Here is a 13,530-nt window from a genome sequence, read left to right as displayed (position 1 = left end):
GTTCTTGTTGGGAGATTTTAAATGAGTAAGTCCGGTCTGGGCCACGCCACATGGGCTGACAGCTTCGCTCGGTAGTGCAGTCCAATGAGAGCAGAGGCAGGGCTTTGGGATGCGGAGGGCGCCCCTGATTCGCTGGCTGCGCCTGTAGACTGTCAAGAGAAAGGAAGTGTTTCGGCACGGGGTTACTACAGTTCAAGTGTACTTTGGTAATAGGATTCATTTTTGGATTGCCAATTAAAAGAACGTTTTTTCATGGTACAAAGTCTATGGCCAAGCGGGAATCAAATGACGCACTGCTCCTGCATGAACACGAGTAGCTACGGCCAAGTCTTTAATCTAAGAGGAAGATGCTACCAAAAAGCCGATGCGCCCATGTGTCTGTCATCGAAACTTGCTGTGTTTACATGGAATCACGTTTAGATAAGCTCTTGAAAACAGTTGCCAGCATTGCGTAACTTTGTCTTCTGTGAGCGCAGCAGACACACGTGTTATTACAATGTGCCTCACCCTGACTGACAGCTCTGCAGTCCAATAAAAAGGCAGGGGCGAGAGTGACAGTCCAATGACGGTATGAGAGCTTTCTTCCCTGTGTGTAAGGTGATTAAGAGGCGGGATTTTATTGGGACACCCTGCGGGGTTACTGTGGTTCATGTGTGCAATTCCTACTGACCTACTGAAGCGCATGAAGCGCAACATGACCTGGATCATCGCTCAAACATGCAGAGCGCACCCCCTCCACAAAATTAAAGCAAAAGACACAATAACTTAACGTGACAAAAGATTTGACCCCATTTCAGTCAGCTGCCATTTATTTACAATGAACAAAGATAAAAATTTAGAATCAATCAACCCATACACATAATTTTAAGTGAAACAGATCTTGTTTACACCATGCTGAACAATGATAATGCCATAAATCACACAAAAGTGATGTTAGAATCCAGATTTGTGTGTGTCTCTTGCGTTGATAACTTTAACCCAGTGCTTAATCTTTGATGTTATAGTTTCTGATTCTCGCAGACTGAGTGAACTTGCCAGTCTTTTTCAGGTGCCCGCTCTTCTGTGGAGGCTTGGCTGTGGACTTCTTGTGGACCGGAGCCCCAACGCCACTCACCTCCATCTGTGTTCCACCAGCGTCTGGTCCCAAGGGGAGAAGAACCTTAGGAGGGACTTCTGCAGGGTCTTTAGAGAGGCCTGCAGAGAAGTCTTCAGAGAAAAGGGGGTATGAGGTGTTAATCATGGTATATCAATACAAAATAGTCCATTTAAATTTTACAATCAAATTTCAACAAAAGTCAAAATCCCACATGTTAACTTATTATTACCTTATTCTAGTTTATACATGGCTTAGTCATTATTTTATTCTGATATTTGGTCCATTTTAGACCTGGTTTAGTCATAATAAGGTGAAGTGTTCCTAATAGCTTCATGCGTTGCTTAAATACCTTCGTTAGATTCTTTAAAAAGAGACTTTGAGACAACTTCTTTACAGTGTTCGACTCACCATTGTTATTCTTCTACTTTCAACATACAGAATAAAGATACTTTTCAAAAAAATTCACAAGGAGGTCCAGAATGGGGAAAGTATTGGTAATGCACCCGGAATGATAAGATTGTTTAATAATTTATACCAACAGCAGACAAGTGTCATTGTGAAATTACCTTGCAAATGGTCCAGCTGAGCCCAGAGGGCACTGAGTGAGGGCAGTGACTGTTCAGACTGTCGGTGAGCTTGGGGCAGTTGTGAGCAGTTCTGAGGTGAACTCTGCAAAATGTAAACACAATTATACTAATGCTGCCATCAGAACAGTGGTCTTTAGGATTTACAGTATGACTTTAACAGCTTTTAATGCAGAAGTGAATGAAGTACCAGTGTTAAGAGATGCTCCTGGCCCTCAGACTCACTTAGTCCTTTCTGACCATTCTGCGCAGACTTCAGGACGTCTGTGGACCGATGGATTGTGTGGTTTGCAGTGTTCTTGTGACTCTGAGACTGAGCAGCGTTAACCTGAGCTCGCAGGCGGTTACAGAGCTCAATTAACTGTTGCCGATCTCTGTTTAAACGTGTTATACACGAGGCAGCTTGCTTCAGTCTGGAGCGCCACTGTGCCACTGCTGCGTTTATGCTGACTCGCCCACAAGAGCACACTGAGGACTTCTGAGGCTGAGAGAATGAAAGAAGAAATTATATAAATGGATTTGTTTCAGAATTCATTAATAATTCAATAGAGAAATGGGACGTGGCCCTGTACAACGCCTGACTGTAAGAACTCATAATTACGTACCTTTTCTTTAACTCTGGTGATGTTTGTTTCCAAATGTTGTACATCTTCTTTGTTTGAAACATGAATTTCTTTATTCCCAATATTTTCTTAAAAAAAAGAAAAAACATTATTCTGTATAAATCCCAGGAAGCCTGTATACATTACTTTACAACAAAAGGGGAAAAAATATTCAAGAACTGTGTCATTGTTCTGTGAACTCTGGGCCGTAAGCTCTGAACTGGAAATAGTGGAATGAACAGAACTGACAAAGGGACATGCAGTTCACAGGGGAACACCCACACTGACACCTGCATCTGCAGATTCTCACTCATCAAAACAAGGCAGCAAGGTGTTATGGCACTGGAGAAATTAAAGAAAATATGATTGATACAACACTGGACACAAGTGGGATATGTTCAGAGAGGTAAGGGGAAGAGAAGATGCTGTTGATAGAGAAACGGTTGGAAATAAAATAGAAATTAAAAAAGTAAAAAAAGACAGAATAGGCCTGATGTGACATGTGTAAGGTTTTTGTCGTAATGAGCCCACCTGAAAGGCGGTGTGGAGGTGGAGGAGTGTGGCGGCTTAGCTCTTCCATTTGTTTCCTCATCTCACTCACCACAGATTGTAGCCTAAAGTTCTGTTGCTGTAAAACAGCCAGTTCCTCTGAAGCCAGGGGTCCAGTAGCCGGGATGCACCCCTGAAACATCAGATATTTTGTGATCTTATAGGAATTTTTATATTATATAATGCAATGAAAGGAGAAAGAACACACAGATACGACATCTCCTGAATATGTGTAGGGGTCTCACCTGTAAGGCCTGATCCCGCTCCTTTGTGACACACTGCAGTAACACTGTTAGCTGCTGCAGTTGGTCCTTTGTTTCCATTAACTCGGCATTCATCTGAAATCACACAGAATCCATTTCATTTTACCATAATAAAGAAACACATAACAGAAGACAATAGAAAGGAACTGTCCTGTGTGATCCCTGGGTTGGGAATAAGATTCATGCTGTGACAGAGGGACACTAATTAAAGTACAATAAAGGTAAACCTTTCATATTACTTTATAATATAAGCTCATAGGCATCAGAAGCACTAGCCTGGCCTGTCAGACTTGTCTTTTCAGGTAGGAGGAGTGGCGTGTCATGCTAACTTGTCTTGCACATTCCCTCTTCTCCTCTGTCCCTTCAGGCAGACGACTGCGGAGCCTGAAAACTCAGACCTCTCATTTCAGAGACCGTTTTTATCCTCAGGCGGTGAGGCTCATGAACAGCCTAAAGGGGAGCTGAGGGTTTTGGGTTCGCTGTTGGAATGCTTTGTTTGTTTTGTATTGATGTTTTTATATGTAGATTTGTTTTCTTGTTCTCTTTCTGGTTTTCTTGAAGAGAGTGCCAGGGCTGAACTCTTTTCATGGCTTTTGGTACCTTGTACTTGACACACATATGATAAATAGACTTAAACTTGAACTAACTAGTAACTCTGAGAAGGACCCTACGCAAAGACGTTCTGTGCCTAGAAAGTTAATGTTTCTTCAACAGAGATTCTCCATCTCCTGAATTCAAATAACGATGTTCATTGCTGAGGTGATGCTGTGGGACACTCGCCTTCTCTCTGGCTGCAGTCAGCTCTTGAATCAGCCGCTCATGCTCCAAATAATGTTTGCTTTTGATGTCCTCACAGTTTGTCTGCCACTCCAGCTCCTTCTGAACCAGTTTCTGCTCCAGGTGTTTCTCTCGCTCCAAACTTGCACTCAGCTGTTTCTTGTATCTGTAAACCAACACAGAGAGTTCAGTCTCCTCCTTATTTGCTCAGCACTCAGTCACAGAATGCCTCCAATATCACTTCACAAAGTTCTCATTGTTGCTCCAAGAAGAAAATGACAGAGCATTTCACTGCTGTGTCCTGTCTCACCGGTCTATGATGTCCTCCCTCTCCTGCAGTTGCTGTTGGTGTTGTGTTTTCATGGACATGGCCTGAGCGGACAGTGTGTTCATTTCAGTCTGCAGTTCGGCGATGGCTTTGTCCACCTCCTTGAGCTGTTCTTCGTGGCTCACACCCACGTGCCTGCCCAAACAAGCTACAGTTAACAAGCACTGATGATGCAGCGCGCTGGACAACTCAATATGTGAGGAACCCAATCATACCTTTGGTCGTCGTCATGACTCCGGCTGTTGTTTTCTTGGACTCTCAGCTGACTTTTCATCTTTTGTTGAATGTTCTCTGAAGTTTCTGTCTGGACAAAGAGTAATATTTTTTATTACATTCACCACATTAAAGATAAGACAATGGATATGACAAAAGTTCTTCTGCCATAGTCTGCAGACGTTTCGCAAAACACATTTTTTTTAAATGGAAAGCGCTTGTTCAACTGGAAGCTCACATAAACATTAAAGATTTGAGTTGGTAGTACATTTAAATGAGAATTATGGCTTCAGAGAAAAATAGTTAAAATCCCAGTGAACACACATTTTCTGGCTGTACCTTACTCTGCCCGGCCGGTCCTTTCTGCTCCAGAATGCTTCTGGCATCAAAAGGGGGGAAAAGTAATTCATAAGTATTCAGCCATACAACAGTATTTTATTTTCTATCTCAAAACCTAATTGTGATAATCTTTGCATTGGGCTTCCCTCTCAGCTGTTGCAAATCCATTTAACAGCGAAGCACAGCCACTGGCCTCTAGTGGTTAAACTGTTCACTACTTGTGGCTGTAGCATCATGTTTAGTGGAATGCTTTAGAATAACTGGGGCTCTCTAGACACACATGGGAATGACAGATGGACCTTTTGCAGCGGCCGTCTCCACTGGTGACAAACTCATATCTGTGTAGCTCTTGATCCCGCTCTGCCAGCACATCCAAGTTAAACCTGAACTCTTCTCTGAGCTGTTGGAATTGTGTCCTGAAAACAAAAAAGAAAAAAAAGCAGTCACCACATGGATGTAAGTCCTCTCTAACCTATTCTCTATTGCTCTGTCCTTTTGAAAATGTTTAAGGGGTAAATTATTATGTCTTTCTATAATGACTTATAATTCAACAACATTGTTTAAAAAGAATAGTGTGAAGGAATACAAATAAATCATCTTCGGGCTTGGTGAAGGGAAAAACGCTCCAAACAGTAAGGATATGAAGTCACAGAAAACATGTCACTGGTACGACAACTTTCTGAAAACGGCCAAAGAAGCCCAGTCACAGTCCTGTAAGAGCAACCTGGACTTTATACTGTATCTCAGCAGTCCCGCAGGTTGTCCTTCTCCAGCAACACACTACACAAGATATAAAACAGATCGTGGAATTTCAGTTTTGACGTTTTGCACACAAACATTTCAACAGAAGCTGGATTTTACTGATAACATATCCAGGAGCTTTTGACCATGCACACGCTCCATTCTGTGCGAGAAACGCATTTCGAAAGCTCCACAAACACAACCCCACAGTGAGTCAACGTTTTTGTAATATGTTCAGGATAGTTGAACTCATGAAAAAAAAACTATTCACTTTATCTTGGTCTGAGACATCATCCCCAGGAACAGATGCTTTTACACTGGCCTAGTGATAGCTATTCTTTAGGCCAGAAATTCCCACTGCTGAGGCTGTGCAGGTGCCCTCCAAAGGCTGACCACACATCAGTCTTTTAAAAAACCTTCAAAATTAACTTTGTGTTGTTGTTTATATATATATATATATAATTTTAATCTACATCTCCATATCCAGTTGTTCTCATCCAGGTTACACTTCTGCCGTAATCATTGTTTTTCGTTCAGTAATGAGAAGAAATTTCATATTCTTTCAAAAGAGTGGATTATATTTCTTTGGATCTATGGGGGGCCATACTGGACTGTGAGGAACTGAGAATGGCTACTCTTGGTCAAGCTCATCCAGTTAACGGACCAGGGTGCACAATAGGGGTTTAGCTGATGACATTCCAGCACAGCAACAGAGGCAAAAAAATGATCATCAATTTAGATTTTTTAAAATTATTTATTGTGACACTCAGTCCAGAATGTTAAGGGTTGCATTTGCTACCCTGTGTACCCAACAATGTAAGTGTGTAATATATTTATGTCTACTCTACATGCAATAAATGACACAACCTCTTGCACCATCAGAGTGTGATCTTGGCTGCCAGGGTCCTATTGATCCTTCCATTAGATGAATTTAAGTTTCAACAGACTGAACAGACACTGATTTCGATTGCTTCATTTTGTCTGTACAGACAGCATCTTCTGTTTTTGAACTAATTTAGTTAATTTATCTATTTTCAAACATTCGCTGAATCGGATTGAAGCCATAATTTGGATAGTTCTGTCCATGGTCCAGACACAGATAGTTCACAAAAGCAGTTCAGCAGTACCTGAGTGAAGAATAATGTTCTTGGGCTCTTCTGAGGCTTGTCTCCCACCTGTGGATCTCTGAAGGACACCTGTGACAACTGAGAGTCTCAGGAGCTGGCTGCATCTCCACCTAAAACACACACTTAGTTGAGTCCTGGTTAGCCCCATTAGGGTCACTTACTGAGTACAGGGGACATTCAACGTCATGACATTCAATAGTCAGGGCAAGATGTCCTATTTATAACAGCATGAGATGAACTAACATAGCTGCTTTGACGACCATGGGTGCCCCTGGAGTTTGTCATAAAATACAAACATCATGGTCAGCACACAATTATTTGGATTACAACTTACCGAAAACATACGGGTTTTTTTGCCAATTACTTTCGGGTAACAACCACCAAAACGTGCGCTTTGCAGTGAAGTTTGTTTGTTGGGGTCGTCAAGGCAACAGCGGTACGTTTCTCAAATGATTCCTCCTGGAACAGCGAGCCGTAGTGGTTCCGCCATAAATAAAAAAAATAGGCCTACATGAAAAAAAGTTTGTTTTTGCTGTGACCTGTCTCACAAGAAAGGGGTTGGTTATAACTATACACTGCGGGAATGCGTGTGTGCTGATGTGTTAATGAATAACTGTGGGTCGGAGTTATGGAGGAGAGTTAACTTCTGACTATGAGAGAATGAGAGAGACCCGGGGGCGGGGCACACTTAATAAAATCTGCTGTTCACGTGAGAGATGCTGAGGCTGCTGGACATCAGGTAGGAGGACTATATTTCATTCTGATGATTTTACAAATGTCAGTTATATATTTACTTTAGGTTACATTTCTGGGAGGTTAAGCTTTTTGTGTATATTCTAATTATCTCATTTTTGTTGAAGGTGTGTTTAAGTGTGTTTTATAATTGCAGTGTAATGTAATGTTTCAAACAAGATTCTAAAGTTAAGTTAAGTCTTGCTAAAGTCAGAGTGTGTGAAGCATATTGTGGGAACCCCATCATATGCACTGGTATTACAGGAATGTGGTCTTGCTTGGTCTTTATGCAGAACTCTGGAGCAGAATGGGTGGTGCAGCGGTGGACATGGGACCCTCGGGGGTCAAGGCTCCGGACGGTGGTTGGGGCTGGGCAGTGCTGATGGGCTGCTTCATCATCACTGGCTTCTCATATGCCTTTCCTAAAGCAGTCAGTGTGTTCTTCAAGGAGCTGATCCATGAGTTTGGAGTTGGCTACAGCGACATGGCCTGGATCTCTTCCATCGTGCTGGCCATGCTGTATGGAACAGGTATGGTTTTGTCCACCTGCAGACTTCACATGTCTATTTTTTCACTATTTTTGCTTTGATTGGTGCGACTGACCAACTTTACCCAATATGTTAGTAAGTCATTCATTCTTTAGTTAAGGAGGCATCCAATTATGTTAGCCATCCTGCTTACACAAACCATTTGAATTATTGATTGATTGCTATAGTCTCCCTAACCATACAGATTGTCCAGACTGTACCAGAGCCAGAGCCTGATAGCTTAAAAACCGACCGACAGTGCAGGCTTTAGCAGGGGGAAATGTGACTTTCTTTACGGGACTGACTGAGATGTTTGTCTAGGTCCCTTGTGCACTGTGTTGGTCAACAAATTTGGCTGCCGTCCCGTCATGATGGTGGGTGGGATTCTGGCTTCTCTGGGGATGATCCTGGCCTCTTTCGCCACCAGTGTAATTCACATTTATCTGTGCACGGGTGTGATCACAGGTATGGGCATCTCTATATATTTATAAAACTAACCAGTGTTCAACCAATGCCATAAAATAATAAATTGTAATATCTAGATGTTTTCAATTATGCAAAATATTTACACTGCCTTTGTCCTCAGGTCTGGGTCTGGCTCTGAACTTCCAGCCCTCTCTCATAATGCTCAATCTCTATTTTAGCGAGAAGCGCCCTTTGGCCAATGGGCTTGCAGCAGCGGGCAGCCCTGTCGCCCTGTGCTGTTTGTCTCCTCTTGGGCAGCTCTTCCAGCACAAGTATGGCTGGAGGGGGGGCTTCCTCATTCTGGGAGGGTTGCTATTGAACTGCTGTGCCTGTGGGGCCCTCATGAGACCCTTACTTCCTCCAAAGAAGAAGCGAGAGCAGGAGATAGAGAAGGTCCAGATTAAAAGAAAGCTATTGGACTTCACCGTGTTCAAAGACAGGGGGTTTGTCATCTACACTGTGGCAGCATCCGCCATGGTGCTGGGCCTGTTCGTGCCGCCCGTCTTTGTAGTCAACTATGCCAAAAGTCTGAACTATGAGGACACCAAATCGGCTCTGCTGCTAACCATCCTGGGCTTGGTGGACATGTTTGCACGTCCCGCCTGTGGGGTCATCGCAGGCATGAAGTCTGTGAGGCCACGTTGTGTCTATCTGTTCAGCTTCGCCATGCTCTTCAACGGGTGCACTGACCTCATCTGCGCTCAGGTAACTGCAGTGTTGATTTCTTAAAATAACATCAGATCTAATAAAAATGGATCAGTAAAATACGGTTGGTAGTATGACGTTTTTGAAGTTATTGTTTCTATGTCTGTAGGCAAACACATACTCCGGTCTGGTGCTGTTCTGTGTCTTCTTTGGCATCTCTTATGGCATGGTGGGGGCACTGCAGTTCGAGGTGCTCATGGCTCTGGTGGGGACAGAGAAGTTTTCCAGTGCCATTGGGCTGGTGCTCCTCATGGAGGCCATGGCAGTGCTGGTGGGGCCGCCTGGTGCAGGTCAGAGCTACATACAGCAGCAGGGCTACTTATCACCAAAAACAGTGATATCCTTACAGATCTGGGAGGATGGAGTAGTGAGTTATGAAGGTGAAAGATGTGAGTGATAGAGGTTGTAACATTGCCCTGTGTATTGCAGGTCGTCTGCTGGATGCCACACACCAGTACAAACATGCCTTTCTGCTTGCTGGAGCCGAAGTCACACTGTCTGCCTTCATCCTGGCTCTGGGAAACTTCTTCTGCATTAAAACAAAACACACAACACCTCCAGCGGCCACCGAGATGAATGTAAGAGCTGCTGAGGGGGACACGCTAAAATATGATGAAGTGATGACAGAGGATGAGAAAGTGGATCTGGGAGACAAGGAGGTGGAAGTTGGAGACCAAGAGGAACAGGAGGTGGCACCTGCTGGACTATCTCAGTGAGACACTGTCGGAAAACAGCCACAGTTGTCATAACGGCAGTGTTGGGCCAGAGGCCAGAGTCAGGAGTCACTTCAGACTTGACAAACTGCTGCAACGTTCGGGTTAAATGAGTGTCAAGAACTTTCTCAGCAGTGAGCCGCCATTTGCACCAAATATAGAGGAAAACATTTGGGCTGTGATTCTGCTATGGAGCAACCCACTGACTGATCAAATGGAAGTGATACAGCTCATTTTGGAAGATTATATAAGCTTTATATTTATATTTAATAACATTTGTTAGAAATATATTTATATAAATGTACAAGTGTTGAAAATAAAATGAATAAGAGCTGAACAAAAGTTTTTAAAGACTTCATGTGTCAGTATCACTTATTTTTGACTGTGGGTTTGACACAATAGAATGGATCCTTCTTTGATTGTCTTCTACATTTTTATCATGACTCACTACACTTTGCAACAGTAACAAAACTATAAACCATGTGCCAGATAAGTGTTGGATGATAAGGGTGCAGTCAGGGAATAGAGCATGTTTATTTGAACCATGGTGCAGGTCAGACAGGTGTGTGTGTGGGGGCTCGTGCTCGTGCTGAGTCCCCTCTTCTCAGCTGCACCCACAAACCGTGCTGCTTCATCACAGAGGAACAAGTTGCTGCTCATCTCTTTTGATGGGTTCCGTTGGGACTACGACCGTGATGTGGACACCCCGAACCTGGATAAGATGGCTCAGGAGGGCGTGAAGGCTAAATATGTGACCCCCCCATACCTCACCATCACCAGCCCGGCACACTTCAGCATGCTTACAGGTACACTGCATGTCTGCGGCTCAGCTTGTTCATAGATTGAGAGGGGAACTCTCATTTCCACCACCTCTTCGCACTGCTGGGGTCAGCACTGGACTCACCAATGAGTACTGAAATACAGTAGTTTATAGTGTGTTCATGATTTAATTTAAAACCTAATACTAATTTAGAAATTAGAAAATGTATGTTTCATCAGACCTTGGGCATGATGTGTTGGGGCAAAGCTCTCTGTATCTGAGCTTTGGACCAGCACAAAGTCTATGCTGTAACAGCTCTAAATACCTTCACGGAAATCCTTCTGTAAAAATACAAGTCAGTGATGGTGACATATGTTTGTACTTTTAGGGCGTTATGTTGAAAACCATGGAGTGATTCACAACATGTGGTTCAACACCACCACTCAGGAGAAAAAGCAGTACTACGAAGCCCAATTTGTTGATTCGTACTGGGACAATGGCAGCCTGCCAATATGGATAACAGCTCAGAGACAGGTTTGACAGAACTTTCGAAGCTTTGAATGTGCTTCAAAATAACGGTAATAGCCTGTGGGAGTGAATGTTGGATTATTTTCTGTATGTTTCTATTCACTTGTATTTCTGACTACATTCCCTATGAGTTGAAAATCCACAAAAATCAGTTTGCATTGCCAATATAATAGAATTTGTGTTTTGATTGTATTTGGACAGGGCCTTAAAACCGGCTCTCTGCATTTCCCTGGCACAGCCCCCACTTATCAAGGAGAGAATGTGACGATGCGGCAGATCGAACCCCCTAACTACAAGTTCTCCAATGAGACTGAATGGAGGATCCACATTGATACGGTCCTCGCCGACTGGTTTCACAAGCAAGACCTGGATTTTGTCTCATTGTACTTCGGAGAACCAGATGTAACAGGACATAAACACGGTCCAGACTCCCCACAGCTGAAGGCGATGGTCAAGCAGGTTGATCGAACGGTGGGCTACATCAGAGAGCGGCTCCAACAGCTCGGATTGACCAACCGTATAAATGTGATCATGACTGCAGACCATGGCATGACCAACGTGCTGCGAGGGGAACAAATCCAACAAATCCTTCTGTCCAAGATCCCAAACTTCAGTTTCCGGGATATACAGTTCCAGCTCTTGGACTATGGTGCTTTGGGAATGCTGCTGCCTAAGGAGGGGAAGCTGGAGAAAGTGTACCAGGCTCTGAAGAACAGTCACCCGCACCTACAGGTTTACAAGAAACATGATGTCCCAGCTAGACTACACTACAGCAGCCACCCTCGCCTCCTGCCCCTCATATTAATCGCAGACACGGGATATATTGTCAATGGGGTAGGTCTATCAAACAGAACTTTTCTCAACTACAGTATACAGTGAATGAGTGAAAAAAAGTGCCGGTTTAAGTAATGATAAGATAATATTATAAACAAAAACTCAGACCGACTGTTAAAACCATTCACAATGATCTTTTTTCCATAGATTTTGCCCTTGCACTCCAGCAAAGGGGACCATGGCTTTGACAATGAGATCATGGACATGAAGGCCTTCTTCAGAGCGGTGGGCCCGGACTTTCACACTGACCTGCTGGTGGAGCCTTTTGACCTGGTCGACGTGTATCCGCTCATGTGCCACCTGCTGAAGATACAGCCTGAAGTCAATGATGGTGATCTGGAGAAGACCAAAAAGATGCTGATTTCGGAAGGAGACACCGGAGGGAGTGACGGTATATACGTATAGGGGCAAATGCACAGAGTCAAAGTCCAAACTTAGATGTTTGTTTCTGCGACTTAGTAGTTGAAATACTCTAAAATCCTTGAAGTAAGTATGTACTGTATATAGAGAGCATTCTGGGTGGAGTAGTGACTGAGGTGACCGAACAAAAACCCCACCACCCCCCTTCTTTAATAATATACAGAAATTAAAAGCCTTACAGAGGAAATATTATTCCAGAGTTGAAACAAAAGTTCTGCATTATAATCATGATTTATTTTGTAATAATCCGGTTTGGGACATCGCTTTGTTGCAGTGGCAGGTTAAACTTTATTGTAAAGTGAGTTTAATGCCTGGATCCTTGTGTGTCACTTACAAATTGCTACATCTCCACTATGCTTCTCGGTCTTGTCTTTTTGTGTTCATTAATTTGTTACTGTTTTGTGCAGGGGTCTCTCATAGGACATTGGTGATCGGGATCTCAGCAGCCAGCGGCCTTCTAGTACTCATCTTCATCATTACTGCCACATTTCAGATCTGGAAAAGAACCAAAGAAGAGAGAGAAAGAATGTTTTAAAATATACATTCTGTTGTTTTTTTACTCAAGTAAGAGTACTTCAATGTAATTTTACTCAAGTAGAAGTAAAAAAAACAGTACACCAGTATAGTTACATAAAAAGTGACTTTACATTACTAAATGTACTTGAGTTAATGCAACTGAGCGCTAGCCGCATCTGTGTGATATTGTATTTGTATTTAGGACTGTAGTGCATACTGGTGTATGGTATAAAACTAGTCACCTTAAATAAATGCATACATAAGCTACTGTATAACCATCTAGAGTTGAAATTGCATCACTGAACCCTTTAATGTTGACAGGAGGCACTGAAGTCTCTCACCGATGTATTCTTATCTAATCTCTGACCAATAAGAATTTGCTGATTTGCAGATCTCAAATTGATTATTTTTTTATACACACTGTATGACCAATGACCATCTATATTACACTTATTGCATGAAGATAATAAATTAACCCTGTGTGAACACTTTTACTTTCCTTCAGCATGAGGAAGTTCAGCCTCGCATGCCTTTAGGCCGAGAATGAGTGATAATAATAGGATGTATAAATTTGCATCAGGGAATTATGAATTGAACAAATGTTTATTTTATGGTGTTAAAGGACTAGTAACATTTACTCCACATGTGGTGTGTATGTGGCTTTTTTCCATACCATATCAAATAATAGTTTGTAATTTAGGCATAATAGGC

The 13,530-nt window shown here is 42.8% G+C and overlaps 3 protein-coding genes across 3 annotated transcripts; 2 read left to right on the top strand and 1 right to left on the bottom strand.

The window, feature by feature from the left end:
• Positions 1 to 17: 17 nt before the first annotated feature.
• LOC306978501 (uncharacterized protein) lies at positions 18 to 6,989 on the bottom strand (the record flags this gene model as incomplete). The annotated part of the gene is made up of 12 exons (XM_079577049.1): positions 6,781 to 6,989; positions 6,620 to 6,688; positions 5,051 to 5,167; positions 4,182 to 4,334; positions 3,875 to 4,037; positions 3,077 to 3,169; positions 2,814 to 2,964; positions 2,286 to 2,371; positions 1,871 to 2,164; positions 1,663 to 1,765; positions 1,115 to 1,206; positions 18 to 149 (listed from the first exon to the last, which is right to left on the bottom strand). The coding sequence occupies exons 1-12, from the start codon at positions 6,804 to 6,806 to the stop codon at positions 18 to 20; spliced, it is 1,479 nt and encodes a 492-aa protein (XP_079433175.1). The 5' UTR covers positions 6,807 to 6,989.
• Positions 6,990 to 7,658: 669 nt separating this feature from the next.
• LOC306978246 (monocarboxylate transporter 4-like) lies at positions 7,659 to 9,764 on the top strand (the record flags this gene model as incomplete). Its single annotated transcript, XM_079576771.1, has 5 exons — positions 7,659 to 7,881; positions 8,200 to 8,343; positions 8,465 to 9,048; positions 9,158 to 9,338; positions 9,478 to 9,764. The coding sequence occupies 5 exons, from the start codon at positions 7,659 to 7,661 to the stop codon at positions 9,762 to 9,764; spliced, it is 1,419 nt and encodes a 472-aa protein (XP_079432897.1).
• A 534-nt stretch (positions 9,765 to 10,298) lies between these two features.
• LOC306978245 (ectonucleotide pyrophosphatase/phosphodiesterase family member 7-like) lies at positions 10,299 to 12,288 on the top strand (the record flags this gene model as incomplete). Its single annotated transcript, XM_079576770.1, has 4 exons — positions 10,299 to 10,567; positions 10,910 to 11,055; positions 11,251 to 11,883; positions 12,031 to 12,288. Exons 1-4 carry the CDS (start codon positions 10,306 to 10,308, stop codon positions 12,286 to 12,288), a joined length of 1,299 nt encoding a protein of 432 aa, XP_079432896.1. The 5' UTR covers positions 10,299 to 10,305.
• Positions 12,289 to 13,530: the final 1,242 nt, after the last annotated feature.

Source organism: Gobius niger, assembly GCF_951799975.1.
Source record: "Gobius niger genome assembly, chromosome: 19".
In the NCBI taxonomy this organism is placed as follows: Eukaryota; Metazoa; Chordata; class Actinopteri; order Gobiiformes; family Gobiidae; genus Gobius; species Gobius niger.
This window is presented reverse-complemented; position numbering and strand designations above follow the sequence as displayed.